The 20,799-nt window shown below is 40.9% G+C and overlaps 1 protein-coding gene across 1 annotated transcript; it reads left to right on the forward strand.

Annotated features, from left to right (window-relative positions):
• The first annotated feature begins 741 nt into the window (after window positions 1–741).
• On the forward strand, window positions 742–20,743 carry LOC108682122 (clathrin heavy chain 1). Its single transcript, XM_018171236.2, has 23 exons — window positions 742–913; window positions 3,662–3,869; window positions 4,536–4,586; window positions 5,022–5,120; window positions 5,370–5,584; window positions 6,217–6,396; window positions 6,728–6,901; window positions 7,533–7,682; window positions 7,883–8,992; window positions 9,463–9,651; window positions 10,571–10,696; window positions 11,265–11,436; window positions 11,567–11,769; window positions 12,068–12,213; window positions 12,435–12,618; window positions 13,308–13,500; window positions 13,669–13,826; window positions 14,099–14,371; window positions 14,829–14,996; window positions 15,361–15,510; window positions 15,852–15,983; window positions 16,780–17,365; window positions 17,733–20,743. The coding sequence occupies exons 1-23, from the start codon at window positions 872–874 to the stop codon at window positions 17,864–17,866; spliced, it is 5,043 nt and encodes a 1,680-aa protein (XP_018026725.1). The 5' UTR covers window positions 742–871; the 3' UTR covers window positions 17,867–20,743.
• The last annotated feature ends 56 nt before the right edge of the window (window positions 20,744–20,799 follow it).

Below are 20,799 nucleotides of genomic sequence, written 5' to 3' on the forward strand. Positions count from 1 at the left end.
TACCGTAATATTTTTTTTACAGACGAATCATTATTTCGTTGATGTTTACAAATTTACAAACGATCTTATTAAAAAAAAAAGAGGTAAACGCTTGTTATGCAAAAACAGTTTTATAAATTCTTTTTATTCGTGGTTCTGATCATAAATACCTTCGCATTCGGTGAACAAAAAATAGAGAATTCGCTTGCAGATAAAAAAAAACAGCCCTCATTGCTGCGTCCCTTCAAACAGCTTTAAATATGAATGAGAAATATAACATTCAAGTTTAGCCTAAAGGTTTATGTGAATCTATCATAATTGGTTTCTTCCCGGATTAAACGTTGCGTTTGACTCTCATGTGAGTCCACCTCCTCCGAAGACGACGTTTCTTCTAAACCTGAAACAACTGATTTAGTGTTGGCAGGCCGCAGCTATGTTCGAAGCTGCGCAAGAAAATATAGTTCCTAAAGATTATTCATTATCTGTCAATTTGACTTTTTAGTAGACAATTATTCTTTTAAATAACGACAAAAGTCATAAATTTTTTATATCTACTTAAGCTTTTTAGAACTAATTTAACGATGAGAGAAGTTTATTAACAATTGCTTCATATGTGTAGAAATTACCTCTGTAATCACGATAAATAATGTAAAACTGTTATTTAAGTGAAAAATTTTGTGACAAAAATAGTACCTCATATTTTCATTTCGTGTTAAAATATGACACTGTCATCGCGTAGTAATACCAAAGAAAGTTGCTGATCGCACGTCAGTTGCGGTCGACATTTTGGATCCGGATGGTGTAGGATCTAACGTTGTATTAACAATATTTGAGTTGAAATAATCCTTCACTTCACATTTGCAGTGCCTTGGATTAAAGTTAATTAGCCAACATGACTCAAGCGTTACCTATACGCTTCCAGGAGCATTTACAGGTTGGTAATGTATCATATCCGGTGCATTACTCTCGATGCAACGCCCACCAATCTGTTCAGATCTAAGGCTAATAGCCCCCCCTATTCGGTTCTAATGTTTTGGGATTATTAGCTACCTGATTATCTCCTAGAGTGACCTAGACAGCTCTTCACCTAGACAGCGCGTTTTCTTGAAGTAAATTTGTGTAATAAAACTTGCTGTTGAAATAGTGTTTGTTGTTTATTCGTCTTGAATCGAGAATAATTACCGGAACCTGATACGGTGGAAAAAAGATCACTGATGACACCAATTGACGTCTGAGTTACCACAGCCTCACAGGAATAAAAGTCTGAAGGCCTAATAGTGAATTTCTTACAAAATGAGTTTTAATATTCAATTCAAGTTAACATATCTTCCGTATTTGTTCGCCCCTGCCTGTATATTGGCATTTTGCTTAATCACTTAATGTAAATGATTAGGTACTTACAAACTATCAGTATCAGTAATAATCAAGACCAGAAACTGGTTAGGTATTTTTTATTTTTAGTACCCAATTTTTGGTCCATAATAGCACTGTACCTAGCCTACATAGCCAGCTGAATATTATTATTGCAGTGCACTGAGTGCAGCCAAGTGCTCCCTGACATTCATTTTTTAATTTGAAGACATGCTTGTCAAAATGTAAAAATCTTAATTCGTTAATTGCAATCTTTGATTAATTTTTTACTGTATTAATTGAAATATATTAAACTAAAAACTTTGCAATGGTATTTGGATGTAAATAATTTGCATCACTCTGCCATTTTGACGGCAATGAGGATTTATTCTGGCCTTCATGCTGTTCAATGCCTACTTTTGATAACTGAATATGATTAAGTTAAATAATTCTTAGCAGAAATGCCTCAATGCTCTTGTGAATTGTAAAATAAAATGCTCATTTAAGCCTAATGAACTAATCAAGTTTTTTTGCTGAAGATTTGTAGAAAAATTCATGGAACTAGATGTTTGAGAAAAATGAATCTCCCTGAAATCATTTTATCCTCAAGCATTTAATATCTGGATCCTTCTAATCAAGGCAGCAAACATTTTGCTTGTTACAATTTTCACTTCTGCTGATAGTTAGGCCTAGCTGTGTCTGATTAACATACAATTAGGTAGTTAGCTGTGGCTGATCAACATACAATTTCTATTTCTCAAGCCTTGCTTACCAGAACATGCAGAAAGTGCTAACTAGCAACATTCTTTACCATAATCTCTTTAAAGAAATGCTACATGTACAAAAAATTTACCATTATAAATGATTATTTTTGCTGGTAAATATTTGATTTATTGAGGGTGTATCACCCGTGTATGCACACTCATTATTAATTTTTTTTACAAGCAAGAATTATGAAAGTTCCAATGTTGATTAGAGTGAATTACAGGAAGTGCTTACACTTACAGCTCCGATATTAAATAGAGTGAAATTAGAGTAAATTACAGCTACCAAATTTAGGCTAGCTAGCTCATGGTCAGGTGTTAAGATGATAATTCACAAGAAGACTAATATATAAAGAGTATTATCTCCTTGCCTCTGCAAACTTGAGAATTGAACATTCAGAGCTCTAATGTGCCAGGTCTCATAGTGTGGCACAAGAGTCGTTGTAAAATTTATCTCAAGGTCATCTGGTCGTTGAACAACCGCATGCCAGTCGATAGTCGATAGGATTTATGCAGTCGATAGTCGATAGGTTTCTTCAGTAGACAGTAGTTCGATAACTTAACAATGAAAACACTAATGACTAGTCGTTAATAATGAGATAACCTTAAGTCTATGTACATTATATTCTTTATATACAACAAACACCTAACAGATAATGCATTAATGTTTAATTTTTCAAACCAGCAGTGCCTTCTTAGGTTTCTTTACTAATGAATTCACCGCTTCAAAAAAAACACTGGCGTAATCTGTCCGATTATTTTTGCAAGCTTCAATACATATGATGGTTGCGTTGTCCTCTGGGGCTGAACATTTTACATCCGCCGCTCGTAATGCGCTGTTGGGGTCCGGGTTTTAGTCAGTACCACAGTCGTATCTTGTCGGGTCTTGCTAAGTCGCTTGTTGGCAGTCGTCAGAAGTTTATTGTGAAAGAGTCCCATTAGTTGGCAGTCGTTGAAAAAGATAAATGACCTATTATTTTAGCTCGAAAATCGTTGTAAAGTAAAAAAATTGGTCGATAACTTCAGCGAAAGTCGTTGAAATTACAACGACTATTGCCATTGTATGAGACCTGGCTAATGTGCTCTCTCACATCACGCATTGTCAACATCACTGCTTGCACTGCAAGCGCAAGGAGCTGTTTGGGTGGTTGCTTTAAACTCTTTGTGTAATGACTGGATATTTTTGTCCCAGGCCTTTATGTACAAATAGCATTGACAAATGTATCCATATGCTAAGGGTTATATCGCTTAATTTATAACTGAATTTATCTGCAGTGAGTAATGAGGTGGCAACTGCTGCCTCCTATGGTCCAGAATTGGCTTGCATAGAGTATTTACATTGACATTGGCATTTTTGCTACAAGTTGAACTTGATTGAAGCTGTGGGCAGATTCACTTTTTTGATTACTTAGCTCTGTCCATCTGTGGCCATTGTTGCTAAAATTTTCTCCTAGCCTTGCCAGACTTCCTTGAAAAAGTTTGCCTTACAACTTAGTAACATTTTCATACATGTTAATGTTGACATCTACATGGAAGATCTTGAATTGACAATTGTTTTTATATTATAGCTCACCAATGTGGGGATTCAGCCATCAAACATCTCCTTCAACACGCTCACCATGGAGAGCGACAAGTTCATCTGCATCCGTGAGAAGAGCACCGAGGCAGCCCAGGTGGTCATCATTGACATGGCAGACCCTACCAACCCCATCAGGAGACCCATCTCAGGCGACTCTGCCATCATGAATCCTGCCTCCAAAGTTATTGCTCTCAAAGGTAAACAATTTAATGTTTGGCATCTTAACACTGTGATGATGTATTGATACAATGATGAACCCAATCTTCAAAATTATTTCTCTCAAATGTAAACAATTCAAATGAATGTTGGGGCATCTAACACTGTAACAATATATTGGTTCAATGAGGTATCACTCGGTGCCAGTAGAGAATATTTAGCAGCTTCTTTAAGATACTCAGTTTACATTTTTGCTTGTGCATCTGTTATGGAATTAGGACCAAATTGTTTGGAAAATGTTATTTGGTGTTGGTTGCAGTGGCAGTCATAAAAAATCAATAAATGATGATTCTCTTGCCAATAATATTTTTATTGCTTTAATGCCCAGTACAATGACCTATATTTGATTTTTTATGCCTCGTCCAATTATGAAATAAGAATTAATTAATTATATAGTTTCTGGAAGACTGCACGTTATTCTCGGCCTGATTTACCTTAGTCATTGCAGCAAACTTGTAAGGAAATCTACCCATCAAACTTTTTCTTGGATGCGACCCACACACTCACTTGACTGGAGAAAATTAGATGATGTTCCTGCAGAAACAGGCTTCACTCGATGAATGTGTTGGTAAATTTCCCTCTTCAATTTTTTAACGGTGTTTTAGTGTATTGAATAATGCTTAATGTCGCTTACATTTTCTTTACAGCTCAAAAGACATTGCAGATCTTCAACATTGAGATGAAGACTAAGATTAAAGGTGGGCTACCGATTCATTTGCTTTCCACATTAACATCTCTTCCAGAAACCTGTACCTACAATCATGGCTTTGTAGCCTGTGACTGGCTTTCTTATTATTGTTCATTATTTTGGTGCCAGGCTCATTTTAATATTTTTTATAGTAATCTAATAAATCTGCTCTCATAATTCCGTTGCAAAATTTATCATATATGCTGTAGGTATATTAGTGAAATAACTTACATTTTTGTGATCATGCAATTCTTATAATAGAAAACACTAAGAACTGCATTTCTCCTTGAAAAATAATAAAACTGTCATAAAATGTATAAAACTTTTTTTGTTCCTTTTTTTTTACTTGTAATTGTTCCTCTACAATATTTTAATGAGCTGACTAATATGGTTCTCTCAATAAATGCTTGGCAGTTGCCCTCAAGTGCCTGTTCTTGTATTGCAGCTCACACCATGGACCAGGAAATCACCTTTTGGAAGTGGATCTCAGCCAACAAGCTTGCGCTTGTAACCGAAAATGCCGTATTCCACTGGAGCATGGACGGTACTGTTGCTGTTTGAATGAATCATCCATTTGTGTCTTGTGGAGTGCTTAACACGTCCAAACATTATCTTTATTCCGTTGTATGTGTTTTGAAGTAGCTGTATTAAGCCACATTGCAGCGTGGCTTGGGTCTAAGTGACTATACAACTGAAACTATAGTTGAAATACTACAGCTGACGGTAGGTATATATTTAGCTTGATACTAGCTAGAGGTGTTTAAGTTAATAGACCTGGTATTTTGTGTCACAGGCGACGCTCAGCCCACGAAGATGTTTGACCGGCACAGCAGCCTAAACGGCAGTCAGATCATCAACTACCGCACGGACTTGAAGCAGAATTGGCTTCTGCTCATCGGCATATCAGCGCAGCAGAACCGAGTTGTGGGCTTCATGCAGCTCTACAGCGTCGAGAGGAAGGCTTCACAGCCCATTGATGGACATGCAGCTGCTTTCACCCAGTTCAAGGTGGCTGCTTACAACCTTTCTTGTTTTTTTGAGCAAACAAAAACAAACTTGGCAATCAAGTCTTAGTTTGTGACATCTTCTCCGCGCATCCTGAAAAGTGAAATGTGTATGCAATCACTTGAGCAGGATATTTGTTGATTTCTGCTGAACATTTCACTGCCATGTGGGCCAAATTTCACCAATCCTTTCATAAACTGACTTTGAGTTTCTGCAATCTTGAGGTCTAATTTGTAAATGACTACCATAATCTGCTGTAAATTATAGCAACTTGAAAACTAGATAATGTATAACAATCGTCTTATAAATATCTGTCAAATTTTGTGATGTTAGAACCCTGGCGCGGCCAATATATATGGGATCTTTGGACATGTATCCACACGATATTTGTAGTATCGGGGTATTACCTGGACTTTTGAACTAATTATTAGGGGAGCAGTGTATGGCAAAACTGCGATGATGGGGATGATGGGACAACTGGGTGGGCTGGAGCGGGATAATAGGAGTCTCGTATTATAGGAATTATCTAGCCTTGGCAACGGTGGCTCAGAAAGTAGTGCTACATAAGGATGTATAAGAAGCTATTCATGGTTCCTGGAAGTCCTTAACACTTTACATCAACACCTGCTTTCCAGATGGAAGGCAACCCAGAAGAGTCAACTCTGTTCTGCTTTGCTGTGCGTAACGCTCAAGGCGGCAAGCTGCACGTCATTGAGGTGGGCCAACCAGCCACCGGCAACCAGCCCTTCACCAAGAAAAATGTGGACGTCTTTTTCCCTGCCGAAGCTCAGAATGACTTCCCTGTTGCCATGCAGGTGGGAATCATTATCAAATATTTTTATCATTTTCATTTAATCCAGAATTCTAAAATCCTGCAGACCTCATGTACACTGTTGTTGTGCGGCAACTATAATGATATTGATCAGGCTGGGGAAATTGAGCCTTTGATTAACAGGTTATTTGAGAGCAATAATTCCAGTCAGGATTTGTAGTCTTTCTTCCAGCAGATTAAACTTTAGGTGTTTTTTATTTTTTTTAGCAAAATATTTCTTCCCGTTTCCCTCATCCTGTTTTGCTTCATAGTTATTCCTTTTCCCTCCTGCAGTCATAGTTATGATCTAATTATGGGTGATTCCTGCTCGGCAGGTGAGCGAGAAGCACGGCGTGATCTACTTGATCACGAAGTACGGCTATGTGCATCTCTACGATATTGAGAACGGCACGTGCATCTTCATGAACCGCATCAGCGGCGATACCATCTTCGTGACGGCGCCGCATGAGGCCACCAGCGGCATCATCGGCGTCAACAGGAAGGGACAGGTAAACAGACTGCTGTGGCCTGTGCTTAACGGAAGACAGGACAGGTAAATAGATGTCTGTTGCCTCTACGTAACGGGAGAAAGGCCAGGTAAACCGCTATCTGTTGTGTCTACTTGCCGGGCACAGGTTAGCTAAACAGCTACCTGTGGCCTTTAACTGAAGACCGGATAGATAAACCGCTATCTGTTGTGTCTACTTACCGGGGACAGGTCAGCTAAACAGCTACCTGTTGCCTTCACTTCACGGGGGAGAGGACAGGTAAACAGCGACCTGTTCCCTATTCACGAGGGAAAGGACAGCTAAACAGCTACCTGCTGAAATTCTCCATGCCTCTGTGTATCACCTGTTAATTATTCAGTTCATTCATGCCATGTACGTTGGTAACAAATCTCTATTAATGCTACTATAATATTGCATGGTTTACAGAATTGCATAGGGTTCTCTCTTTATCGTAAAGCACTTTTAGAATTTGTCCTGTTACTCATTGCTAAGGAGTAGCGCCACCCTCTTCAGAACAAACTGCTAATAATAGTCTTGCGGGGAAACCTATTATTGGAACACCAAAGGTGCAAGGTTTAGTTGATCCTAGAAAATTTGCAGAGCACATCTCTGAGGTGTATGAACTTTATAGGTGCTGAGTGTGAGCGTCGACGAGGAGAACATCATCCCATATATCAGCAATGTGCTGCAAAACGCTGACCTGGCGCTGCGCATGGCGACACGCAACAACCTTGCTGGTGCTGAGGAGCTTTTTGTGCGCAAGTTCAACACGCTTTTCCAGGTAGGCTACTGGCTACTAGCACAGCTTCTTGTACTGATTGTTTGAACTGTATGTTGAGCTACCGTATTCACTTGCCATGTGTTTCAATAAGACAATAACTATGCTGAATTCCAGCAAAACATAACTTGCTGGGCTAAAGTACAAATTAAGCCTTACGAGCAACAAGTACAACAAAGTTGCTGATAACATTGACGTTGCAGGGCGGCCAGTACAGTGAGGCGGCAAAGGTGGCCGCGAACGCCCCTAAAGGGATCCTGAGGACGCCTCAAACAATTCAAAAGTTCCAGCAAGTCTCGGCTCAGCCTGGCCAGACCTCCCCTCTTCTTCAGTATTTTGGTATCTTGTTAGACCAGTCACATCTCAACAAATTTGAATCTCTTGAGCTATGTAGACCTGTTCTTAGTCAGGGCCGGAAAAATCTGCTGGAAAAGTGGCTTAAGGACGACAAGTTAGAATGCTCAGAGGAGCTTGGAGATCTCGTCAAGCAAACTGATCCCACTCTTGCATTATCCGTGTATCTGCGAGCTAATGTACCTAACAAAGTCATTCAATGTTTTGCTGAGACCAGCCAGTTCCAGAAGATAGTGCTTTATGCTAAGAAGGTTGGCTACACGCCAGACTACATCTTCCTGCTGCGCAACGTGATGCGCGTCAACCCTGACCAGGGCCTCGCTTTTGCTCAGATGCTCGTTCAGGATGACGAGCCTATGGCGGACGTCAGCCAAATCGTTGATATTTTCCTGGAATCGAACCTCATTCAGCAGTGCACTGCTTTCTTGCTCGATGCTCTCAAGAATAACCGTCCCACTGAAGGGCCTCTGCAAACTCGCCTGCTGGAGATGAACCTGGTCTCGGCCCCGCAAGTGGCTGACGCCATCCTTGGCAATCAAATGTTCACTCACTACGACCGTGCGCACATCGCTCAGTTGTGTGAAAAAGCTGGTCTGCTGCAGCGCGCTCTGGAGCACTATACGGACATGTACGACATCAAGAGGGCCGTGGTCCACACCCATCTCCTCAACTCTGAGTGGCTTGTGAATTTCTTTGGCTCTCTGTCGGTCGAAGATTCTCTAGAGTGCCTCAAAGCGATGCTAACAGCCAACTTGCGCCAAAACCTTCAAATCGTCGTGCAAATAGCCACTAAATATCACGAGCAGCTCAGTACCAACGCTCTCATCGACGTTTTCGAGTCTTTCAAGTCATTTGAAGGGCTCTTCTATTTCTTGGGGTCTATTGTCAACTTCTCTCAGGAGCCAGAAGTGCATTTCAAGTACATCCAGGCAGCATGCAAGACAGGGCAAATTAAAGAGGTGTGTCTTAATTATCAATGAAAGTTCACAATTTCTCTTAAATGAAGTGACCTCACTTCTATGGTTTAAAACCAGGCTTATTTATTCCGTAATATCTCGCACGTAAGATCAGTATTACCTCCAAAACGGTCGTTTTTGTTTGTGTTAGAGTATTGGTTTATGTTACAGATCATTTGAACGGAAACACTATGTATAATTTATTATAATTTATCGGTGCATCATGAAAAGTTCCTAGTTAAGAAACGTGTCATTATTATTGAATTATTCTGATGGGTTTTTTATGGCTTGGGGATCGTTGAACGTGTGCGGATAATAAGTTTGCAGTCCCTCGTAGAATTCAAAATACTGTATCTTGAATAAGTGCCATATATTTGATGGTGATATTATTTAAGAATGAATATGACCATTTTGTTTTTACATGCTTGCTTCATCATTTAGAAATATTTTTACTATTCGCTGGTCTTTGTCAGGTGGAGAGAATCTGCCGCGAGAGCAACTGCTACAACCCCGAGCGCGTGAAGAACTTCCTGAAGGAGGCCAAGCTGACAGACCAGCTGCCCCTGATCATCGTCTGCGATCGTTTCGACTTCGTGCACGATCTTGTGCTATACCTCTACCGCAACAACCTTCAGAAGTACATCGAGATCTACGTGCAAAAGGTGCCCTGCCCTCACTCGACTTGAGAGTATTGTGCAAAGATTGAGCAGTAGGTACATTCAGACTTGCGTTAAAGATGAGACATTTCTCTTCTCGTTATTAACTCATGATAAAAATACATGTCTTCTATGCTATACAAGGCAGTTGAAAACTCAAATCTATGAAAATTCTTCAATAGTTTTTATTTTATTGAATACTTCCTTTGGTCGTCTCATAAGGAGTCCAATTGTCAGGTTTTGTATCTCAGAGGCTTACATGTGAGCAAACTAATTTTCCTATTGAACCATTGAGCGATGCTAATATATGCTTTCATTCGATGATCCTTCAATCTCCCTATCTTAAAGAACCTGAAAACGTCTTATCAAAATCCTCTTCATTTTACTTTCCACTAGTCCAAATAATTCAGTGTCTCCATTTGGAGTTATTAATTTTAAACTCTAATTCGTCTTGTTGAGGTGTCACTAAAATTCAGGTTTTATTCAAACGTATTTATTACGGTATCGACTAACGATCACCGTATATACAGGCTCTCACGTCCGTCACGTATAGTGCACCGCAATTTTCACTTGTTAAGGAATGCTAGAGTAGGGGAATCAGCTTGTTGTTGCTGTGATGTATAAAAAATGAACTGTGCTACGACTCTACGAGTGTGCTAAATAAATATCTCACTCTATTCATAATGCCTCTTAAGTTGCTATCGTTGAATTTGTATGTTCTCTATTAATGTTTTATAAACTCCTGCAAACGTGATCTTTGATCCTAAGTTTATCTGGCATACAGTAAAGTATTTGTTTGAGATACCAAGCACAACTTCGCACAACTTCGCACAACTTCGCCAAGCACTTAGCACAATATTTAAACAATTTTGATCGAGTTGGTGCAAGGCAAACTCTGTTCTATGAGGTTTGAACACTTGTGCAGGTGAACCCATCGCGCCTGCCGGTGGTGATCGGAGGTCTGCTGGACGTGGACTGCGCCGAGGACGTCATCAAGCAGCTCATCCTGGTGGTGCGCGGCCAGTTCTCCACCGACGAGCTCGTCGAGGAGGTAAAGTGTGTAGTGCTTCGCGTGGTGACGGGTGAAGTGATTCCAATTGTGATGTGTAGAGTGATTTACATTGTGTCTAAATGTTTAGAAAGTTGGGTGTTCAGAAAGTTTAGCAAGTTGTCAATTTATTTACATTGTTGCCTTGTAAGCAATTGTCTGGATGAACGTGATCGTTCAAAGTGGGGTCTGAATGTGGTGTGGTACATTCGAACGTGTGATCTGAAGGTTCCGTGGTCCATTCGAACGTATGGTTTGAACATGGCGTGATGCATTTAAACGTATGGTTTGATTGTGGCGTGATGCCTAGTGAGAAATTGTGTGCACGTGGGGTGATGCATTTGATCACCACACCTTAGCAAATGTTTGGATATGGTGTGACGCCTCGTTGTTGTTTGGTGAGGGTTTTACTCGAAATGGTGGCCCTGCTTCTAATTCTAAGCATTAGTTAACGCAGTTGATCTCTGATGAGCAGATACGTTCTTGTATTTTGTGTGTGGCCTGCCATACAAATTTTTGTACACAGATCATTTATTTACGCTATCGATTAACGCTGCACCGTTTCGTCTAGGTGGAGAAGCGCAACAGACTGAAGCTGCTTCAGTCGTGGCTGGAGTCGCGCGTGCACGAAGGCGTCACGGAGAACGCAACCCACAACGCCATAGCCAAGATCTACATCGACGCCAACAACAATCCTGAACGCTTCCTCAAGGAAAACCAGCACTACGACAGCAAAGTTGTTGGTTCGTGCCATCATGCTCAGTTTTATCTTATCCATATATTATTACAACTAAACTTGTCTCGTGAAAACAATTAAATATGTATTGTGTAATGTTGATCGGAAAACTGTGAGCTGATGCTGTGTGTGTGCAGGCAAGTACTGCGAGAAGCGCGACCCGCACCTAGCGTGCATCGCGTACGAGCGCGGCCACTGCGACCGTGAGCTCATCAACGTGTGCAACGACAACTCGCTCTTCAAGAACGAGGCTCGCTACCTCGTCCAGCGCCGGGACCCTGAACTCTGGGCCGAGGTGCTCCAGGAGACCAACCAGTACCGCCGTCAGCTCATCGACCAGGTGCGCTTCTGCCGCCTTCACTAGGCTCTATTTTTACCTGGGAATTTTTTACCAAGACTGATCAGCTTTGTTTCCACAGAACTGATGCTGATATTTTCAGCTGTTATATGGCTTCTTGCAACACAGCCATTAACTTTGTGTATCCAAACGTTCCATCTCGACCATAAGCTATTTATTGATTGATGACCAACGTTAATGAAGTTATGACATAATCGATATTTATTTCTGTCATCACGATGGAAATTGAACTCCCTGAACGTGATGCATTTTGACGAATGCTGTTATTCGGGATTTACAGGTTGTTCAGACGGCCTTGTCAGAGACTCAAGACCCAGAGGACATCTCTGTTACTGTGAAGGCTTTCATGACCGCTGACCTGCCCAACGAACTCATCGAGCTGCTCGAGAAAATCGTACTGGACAACTCTGCTTTTAGTGACCACAGGTAAGCGGCGAGCTAAGTTTCGACCGGCCATTTGGGGGTTGATTATTCTGAATAATATTGAATAATAATTAAAAAAATTCGCATACATTCTTGAATATTCCGAATAAAAGCGCCTAATACGGTGTTGCTATTAAGTTACATAACTGAAGTGTAAATTTCTGAAAAGTTGAATGTTGACGTGTTGTATGAAATGTGACGGTATCACGCATTTTTACGGGCAGGAACCTGCAGAACCTGCTGATCCTCACAGCGATCAAGGCTGACCACACTCGCGTCATGGACTACATAACTCGACTGGACAATTACGATGCCCCCGATATCGCCAACATTGCCATCAGCAGCCAGCTCTACGAGGAGGCCTTTGCCATCTTCAAGAAGTTTGATGTCAACACTTCTGCAATTCAGGTACGATGTTTCTCTACCCCTTTTGCGGACAAGCGTAAGAATATACATCAATTTAAATTTCTGAAACAGGTACATGAAGATATGAAAAATTATAAGATAGATTTACTAGTATGTACTTTCCAAAATTTTAGACATTTGAGGAGTAATACGCAGTTGAAGAATGCATTAAATACGTTCAATACTCAGAAGAAATGTATTGTAATTCAAATTCAAATATTCAAAAATGTTGAGAGTACTTGCTAATATCAATTGAATTCAATTTCATAAGGTCACATAAATTAATTAAGGTGATATTGCCTCTTCCGTCTTTAAAAAAAATACTTAAGAACAGTTCCGTTGTCACAATAAAAACTTTAAAATATTTCTTTATTTATGCAGAGGGTTGGTCAGATAATTGATGATTGGCAAAGGCATGATAATGTAGCCTCAAAGTCAAACGCAAACCCGGGGCTGTGGTGGACTTTTTTTCGAAATTTTAAATGATTATATATGCTAACTTGCCTGGCAATGGTCTACTGCTCTGGGATAGGTTATGCTGGGGTTGGTCCCTTTATTTGAGATGCATGGTTAAATACAGCCCCTGTATTGAACTTACGAGTTTTTAGACGACAGAAACGTGTGCCACTTCAGGTGTTCTGAAGTAAATTCGTTTATACAGAAGAAATGAGGAAAACTTCTGGTCATTGCAGGTCTTGATCGAGCACATCACAAACCTGGATCGCGCCTACGAGTTTGCTGAGCGCTGCAACGAGAGCGCCGTGTGGAGTCAGCTCGCCAAGGCTCAGCTGCAGCAGTCACTCGTCAAGGAGGCCATCGACTCTTACATCAAAGCTGATGATCCTACTGCTTATATGGACGTGGTGCAGACCGCCTCACAAACCGGTTAGTCCCCCCTCTTATTGTTTTTGTATAAAGAGTTATCATTAATTATCCGCTTATGAGTAAGGTGATCGAGTTGTGCATCATATGTTTTTTTTTTATAATGGTGGAGTAGAGCGTTTCTTGAATGCCATAGCTTTTTAACACGCTTATATCTGTTTAATGTACCAGGTCAATGGGAAGATCTTGTGCGGTACCTGGTGATGGCTCGCAAAAAGGCACGTGAGTCCTACGTTGAGAGCGAGCTGGTTTATGCCTACGCCAAAACAAACAGATTAGCTGACCTGGAGGAGTTCATTGCTGCTCCAAACCACGCCGATATTCAGAAAGTGAGTGAAATTCTACACTACCTGTGTAATATTGCAGGCAGTTGCCCATGCAGGCAACGTTTTGTTGATAAATGTGATTCGATTAAAATATCATTGAATAAGTCTGTGTTGACATCACAATACTCATCAGGAACGCATTGATTTTACCTAAATTCAATTTAGTACTCGTTAGCCAAGTGCATTATTGTATCGAAGTGTCAATGCTTAATTTGGTAACTCTCTATGCTGATTTTAGTGGTCTCTATTGCAAGATATTCCTTTATTGCTGCTAGATCGGTGACCGGTGCTTCGATGAAGGCATGTACGAGCCTGCCAAGCTCCTGTACAACAACGTGAGCAACTTCGCCCGTCTGGCCATCACGCTGGTGCATCTCAAGGAGTTCCAGGGCGCCGTCGAGAGCGCCAGGAAGGCCAACAGCACACGCACGTGGAAGGAAGTCTGCTTCGCCTGCGTCGACAACGAGCAGTTCCGTCTCGCTCAGAACTGCGGTCTGCATATCGTCGTGCATGCTGACGAGCTCGAAGACCTCATCAACTATTATCAGGTCAATAACTAGCTTTGTCATGTTACTTATAAGCATGTTCCTGAATGATAACATGGTCTTTTGTTTGATCCATTAATTGTACATCGAATTTCATCTTTTCCTTTTACTATTGAATTGCTACCAAAATTTCAAACCAACGTCAGAAGAAGTTGGCGAACGAAGTTTGTAGGCGAGGGGATAAAACACGTTAGATATTTTCACTAGAATATTTTCACTAGGTTCAATCAAGTTCATTGAAAACGATTAAAATGAGCAGTGAAAAAAGTACACTCAGTATTGAAGTGATAGTATTTATATTCTATGTAATATAATGAATTTTGAATGAAGATATAGTTGATCAACTTGGCTTTTTATTTGCTTCTAAATTATTAGTGAAGTTGAAATTTAAGCAGCCTAATTGTATACGTAATTGAATAATTTGATTTGCACCACCATGGTTGAGTTATCCTTGTTTCAGGACCGTGGTCACTTCGCTGAGCTGATCAACCTGCTGGAAGCGGCACTCGGGCTCGAGCGCGCCCACATGGGCATGTTCACTGAGTTGGCCATCCTCTACTCCAAGTACAAGACCGAGAAAATGAGAGAGCATCTCGAACTTTTCTGGTCTCGCGTCAATATTCCTAAGGTGAGTGAGTTTCTGCTGCAAATAGTCAAATTGATTTAGTTACTCCAACTGTTGCGCTTTTTCTATGTAGACAAGTGGCCTCCACGACGAAAATTTTTTTCTATTGTGTTTGAAAGTTACGTTTAGAAATTACTGTTTTATGAAACCCTGTTTCAGTGGATTTTTACAAGATTTTAAAGTAGCTTTCGTATTTTTTAGGAGTATTTATTTTTTGACTTCATTTGACGTTTCTAAATTCTTATCTCACTATTGTTGTTCTTTTGATATGTTTTTGAATATTATAAAATACTAACGTTTCTTTGATGAAAATAACGGTCTCATCGTATGTGCTATTTAGCATCACTTATGTGGCATTGATGACCAGGTGCTGCGCGCCGCTGAACAAGCACACTTGTGGGCGGAGCTGGTGTTCCTGTATGACAAGTACGAGGAATACGACAACGCCGTGCTCACCATGATGAACCACCCCACCGAGGCCTGGAGGGAGTCACACTTCAAGGACGTCGTCACAAAAGTCAGTCCTTGTTGTCATTCTCAATTCACGTTAGCGAGTTCAATCATGCGTGAAAAATATATAATCAATTCGCTGTAACGAGTTTAATTGTGCTTAAATGCATCTAGATGTATTGGTAGCATCTTCATTTACTGAACTTATTTATTTTTAAAACGTATTTGAGAAATTCTGTACTTTTTATGAATATTTTTATTTTTGCTGATTTTAATATGATAAATTATATGTGTGCTTATAAATAACAAACCTGATGCTAAGTTGGGGGCCATTCGGTGTAATTTACTAACGATTTTCTCATGCTTATCAATTGATGGTGTGTCTCACGAACTTCGTACGTTTTGCAGGTTGCCAACATTGAACTTTACTACAAGGCCATTCAATTCTACCTGGACTACAAACCCATGCTGCTGAACGATCTGTTGGTGGTGCTGTCCCCTAGAATGGACCACACGCGCGCTGTCAACTTCTTTGCTAAGGTGATGCATGATAATCTTGATGCTTAATGCCCCCCGTGCCATCTCGTCCTTGTCGTGGGGGGGGGCTTGCGTGTCTCGATGAGACCCGAGGCTGTACGGCCTCAGATGCAATCATGGCCGGGTGGCTCGGGTGGAGAGTCCAGACTAACAGAGATGGCAAAACGCCCTTTTCGGAAACGGCCTGGCTCTCAAATGGACACGAGCCTCACTAAACTTACGCTGGAGTTGATACATGAAGTCGGAGCGGACCCTCGCTCCATGAGCAGGGAATCTACCGCCCAGCCCCTGCGCCTAAAATGGATCAGGCTATAAGCCTTGGAGACGGAAGAGACCAAACATCTTTGACGTAACTGAAGACCTCACCTCCGGCGCGAAATAGATTCGCTATCTGAAGCGCTAGTAAATCTTTTACTACTACTACTACTACTAATGCTTAATGGCTTCAGTAACAATGATGACATAACATTCATTTAGCTAGCATTATTCCGGAAACATTCGATTTATGTTATCCTATTTTTAAATCGGATGCGTACATTTTTATCTTGCATTTCTATTCCTTATTTTGACTATGCAGACACTCTAGATCATTTTTTTCAATGATACTCAAACTGATACCAGTGAGATATTACCGATTTAATATTTAGGGATTATTAGTTTTTTTATTGTGACAATGATGTTGTTCTAAGCTGGTTGTATATGTGATACTACTTAACTCTTAACATACTAAGGGCATGAGGTCAATATAATTTAACAAGGTTGATTAACACATTCAACAATTTATACAACTTATTTTCAGATGGACCACCTGAAATTGGTAAAAGGTTACCTACGTTCTGTTCAAAATCTCAACAACAAAGCCATCAACGAGGCTCTGAACTCTCTGCTCATCCAAGAGGAAGATTACACCGGTCTACGCACTTCCATTGATGCCTTCGATCATTTCGATACTATCGCCCTGGCCCAGAGCTTAGAGAAGCATGAGCTCATCGAATTCAGACGTATTGCTGCATATCTATACAAGAGCAATAACCGATGGAAGCAGTCTGTGCAGCTGTGTAAAAAAGACAAGCTATACAGAGACGCTATGGAGTATGCTGCCGAGTCAAAGACATCTGATATTGCCGAGGAATTGCTCGCGTGGTTCCTAGAGGAGGGCAATCATGACTGCTTCGCTGCATGTCTCTTCCATTGCTACGACCAGCTCAACCCTGACGTCATCCTGGAGCTTGCATGGCGCCATAACATCATGGACTTTGCCATGCCTTACCTCATCAACGTCATGCGAGAGTATGTTGGCAAGGTCAATAAGCTCGAGGATGCCGAGAACAAGAGGAAAGAGGAGAGCGATACGACAGAGAACAAGCCCATGATGAACATGATCAGTGAGTGATCTTGGTTTAAGTTAGTTTCGAAATTGTCGATAGTTGAGGCCGCATCCTCAAGTTCAAAGGATTAAAAATTAGTTCTCGATTGCTATGAAGTCATTTTACAAGTGTATCATTACAATGGCTGTAGCGATGAGATAATCATTACACTGGTTGCTACGACTAGTTTATTATTAGAATAGTTGTAGCGATGAGCTTATCATTACACTGGTTGCTCCGACTAGTACATTATTAGAATTTCGTAGCCTCGAGTGCATTATTACAATTACTGCAATGCCCGGTTAATGGTTGCAATGGTTGTAGCCTCGAGTTTATTATTACAATTATTGTAATGACTAGTTAATGATTGCAATTGTTGTTGCAGATGAGCCGCAGCTCATGATCACGGCGGGCCCCGGCGGGCTGCCCCCAGGCTACGCCAACGTTGCTTATACCAACAACGTCGGTTACGCCCCTCACCCCGGCGCCATGCCGTCGTACCAGGGATACGGCGTGTAACCTTTGTCTTCATCAACTATTACATTAGCTCCCTTTGACTTAGCGTTACCAAGCCGGCTGAAGTTGGTGCAATTGTTACTGAGTTCGTGTTAGATTTGTGTTGAAGCTTGTTCAAACTTAATATTTTCCTGAATTTTTATTATGAATGATTATTATTGGTTCAGTTATCCACCGTGTATATCTACAGAGTATTGGCTGGGATTTCACCGTCCAAAAGCTATTTCATCATTCCTGTTTAGATGGATTCATGTTGCATGTGAAATGACAGCTTCCTTCCTTTGCCGCGACCTACACGAGTCCTGAATACGCTGCGCCATCTTTGCATGTTTTTCATGCCCACGCTTTGCAGTATGGCCATGTAAATTATTATTTTTTTCATTTCGGGATAACTTTCCTTTATATTTACCCCAGCGGTGGGAGGAACGTTACTCGTTTCCGAGACGTTCTCGGCTGTAGTGCCGGCTTGTGTATTGCATGGTATTGTTTAATTTCGTATTTATTTTGAATGAACGTAGTTATTTCAGCTCATTGCAAACTCACTTCACCTCACGCTCAGTGCAACTTCCTTCCCTTCTTTTTTTGCATTAAATTATTTATTCGTCATTACAAATGATAGCAGGAGTGTGGAGTGACGCAAGGTTGTCCGTCGTTGTTTTCATTTGCTGTTATCGCTGTTTTAAAGCAATCACTGAGCATTTCCTAACTGTAGCCTTGTATCTCGGCAACATTTATGCAAGGGGAAATACGTAGATGCGCTCGATTGTTTTCGTTGCTATTGACACGCGATCTTCTTATTGACCAGAAATTGAATCCTGGTGTTAACGACCGTAACAAGGAGTATACTGATGACACCTATTCAATATGGAATATCAGAAAATATTTAAGAATGTAATTGTTTTAAAGTTGCTGTTGAAATCATGGTCAAAGTTGTAGTCTCTTCAATCAATGGATCATAATTCAAATGTGACTGGCACCATGTATAAAGTACATCATTTAGTTTCTGTCATTTGTAGTATTGATGCTATTACGAGTTTTGTTTCATTCTTCTCTCTCTCACCGACGGTCGCGCTATTAGGTCTCTTAATTTATCCAATCTACTCTTTCACGGCACTCTCACCACATCACTCGGGACTGAATTATCTTGTTCGTCATATTGTTACTATAAGGCATGCCGTTCTCTTAGCATGCCTCCTTCTTCTCAAACTGTGTTGACGGGTTCTCATAAGCGATCAATGCTCCCTTCAGGAAGCACCAAGGTGTTGATGCGGAATTCAGTCGTCATATCCCAGCGTTGCATTCATTAAAAGTGTATTTCCGAGCACCTGCCCAGAAAGTAGTAGCCATGCTGCGTCGATAAAACTTGTATCCTCAAACCGATTAATTCGAGTTGTAGCCTGGGACTTGATCCACTCCTTTTTAGAGTTTTAGTCGTCCTTCACTATTTACTGGGAGGAGCTATGGTTTTGACGTATTAGGAGTTATATTCTTGGCTGCATTTACTGAAAGGAGTTGTAGCGTTACTGCGTCTGTATAAAGCAAAGGTTTTGATGTAGTTTGGTGTAGATGGCGCACCCAATCTTGTAGAGCCGTCGAGTGCGCGCCTCCTAACAGGTCGCCCTGTGTTCACCTGCCGAGTGTTTCATATTGTAGCGAGACGGTCATTGCTCTGTGGCTACATGGCGTGCTGTTAGTATATCTGCCAACTGTGAACCTGAAGTAGGCTATTATTATTATTAAAATCCTTGTTGTAGTCCTAAGAATTGTAATTATTTGTTTGCTGCAATGGAATTTACTTGATTGTATACATGAGAGTTTTCGATGGTGGGCAGATGCTGCTAGCTTCTATCGTAATAGTTCTTGCTGCTATTGCTCCTGACATGTGGTATGGATGCTAGGATGCTCTTCGTTCACAATGTGACCCATCCTTGTTGCAGTCTGATAGTCTTACATTCCTGAACGACGCGGTGCTCTCCTGAGGTCTCTTCTCGGGTTGCCTCGTGATGGCACAGCTTTAGTGTCGTCGCTCTGCGTGACTCTGGCTGCGACATTGTTGCAGCTGTGTTCATTAAAATTTTGTTCTCGCTGGAGCGTTCTCTTATTATTAGTAGTAGTAGTCCTTGTGAGTTATATTGATTTGCTGAGACTTCTTCGTCTTTACATTAATTGTATCCTCCCATGTCAATCTCAAAGCGTTCATCACTCTTGAATTGTACCGCGTGTCGATGACGTGCTGACTTATATGGTTAATTTGCCGTCGTTTTGTGAAACAATTGTTATAAAATGAGGCTGCTCTCGGTTGCGCTGTCCAGATGATGTCTTGCACCATAAATTTGTACAGCTGTTGCAGTTGTGGCTGATTGCCTTCTTAGTTATCCAGCTATCGCTTCATCAACCGCGTTGAGCGAGCTTGACTTCTATGTTGACTTTCATCTTCATTGATGCATGGCAAACAAACGTGGACGCCTCTAGTGACCTTCATACACAATTGAGAGTACATCTCGCATGCATGCGTGGCTACTGTAGAGCGAACGTACATTGTTGAGATTTGTTATGGGCGCTCGCCATAGGCGTCGGTCTGTAGAACTCGTGAAGAATTCATTCTACGCCAGGCACTGCGCCGGCTGTTCTGGAGGCAAGCTATCTTCACAATCGGCCACTTCCTCCTTTATAAATTTCCCTCTCTTCCTGTCTCTAGATCTTTATGGGCTCTACTTAACATTCGAACACTTCATAGTTGTTTCTGTCTTATTTTGGAATGGATTTATTTTAGTTGGAAATTATGCTTCTTATTCATAACGATATTAATCCCATTATGAAAATTTGTATTGTAGATGTCTATAACAGAAATCATACTTGAAAATTATTTATAGAAGTCGAGACGGGTTTCAATTCTCCTCTTCAATGGTTAATCAGTCGAGAATTTTTAATAACTA

The sequence above is a fragment of the Hyalella azteca genome, unplaced genomic scaffold, assembly GCF_000764305.2.
Source record: "Hyalella azteca isolate HAZT.00-mixed unplaced genomic scaffold, Hazt_2.0.2 contig13234, whole genome shotgun sequence".
Taxonomy (NCBI): Eukaryota; Metazoa; Arthropoda; class Malacostraca; order Amphipoda; family Hyalellidae; genus Hyalella; species Hyalella azteca.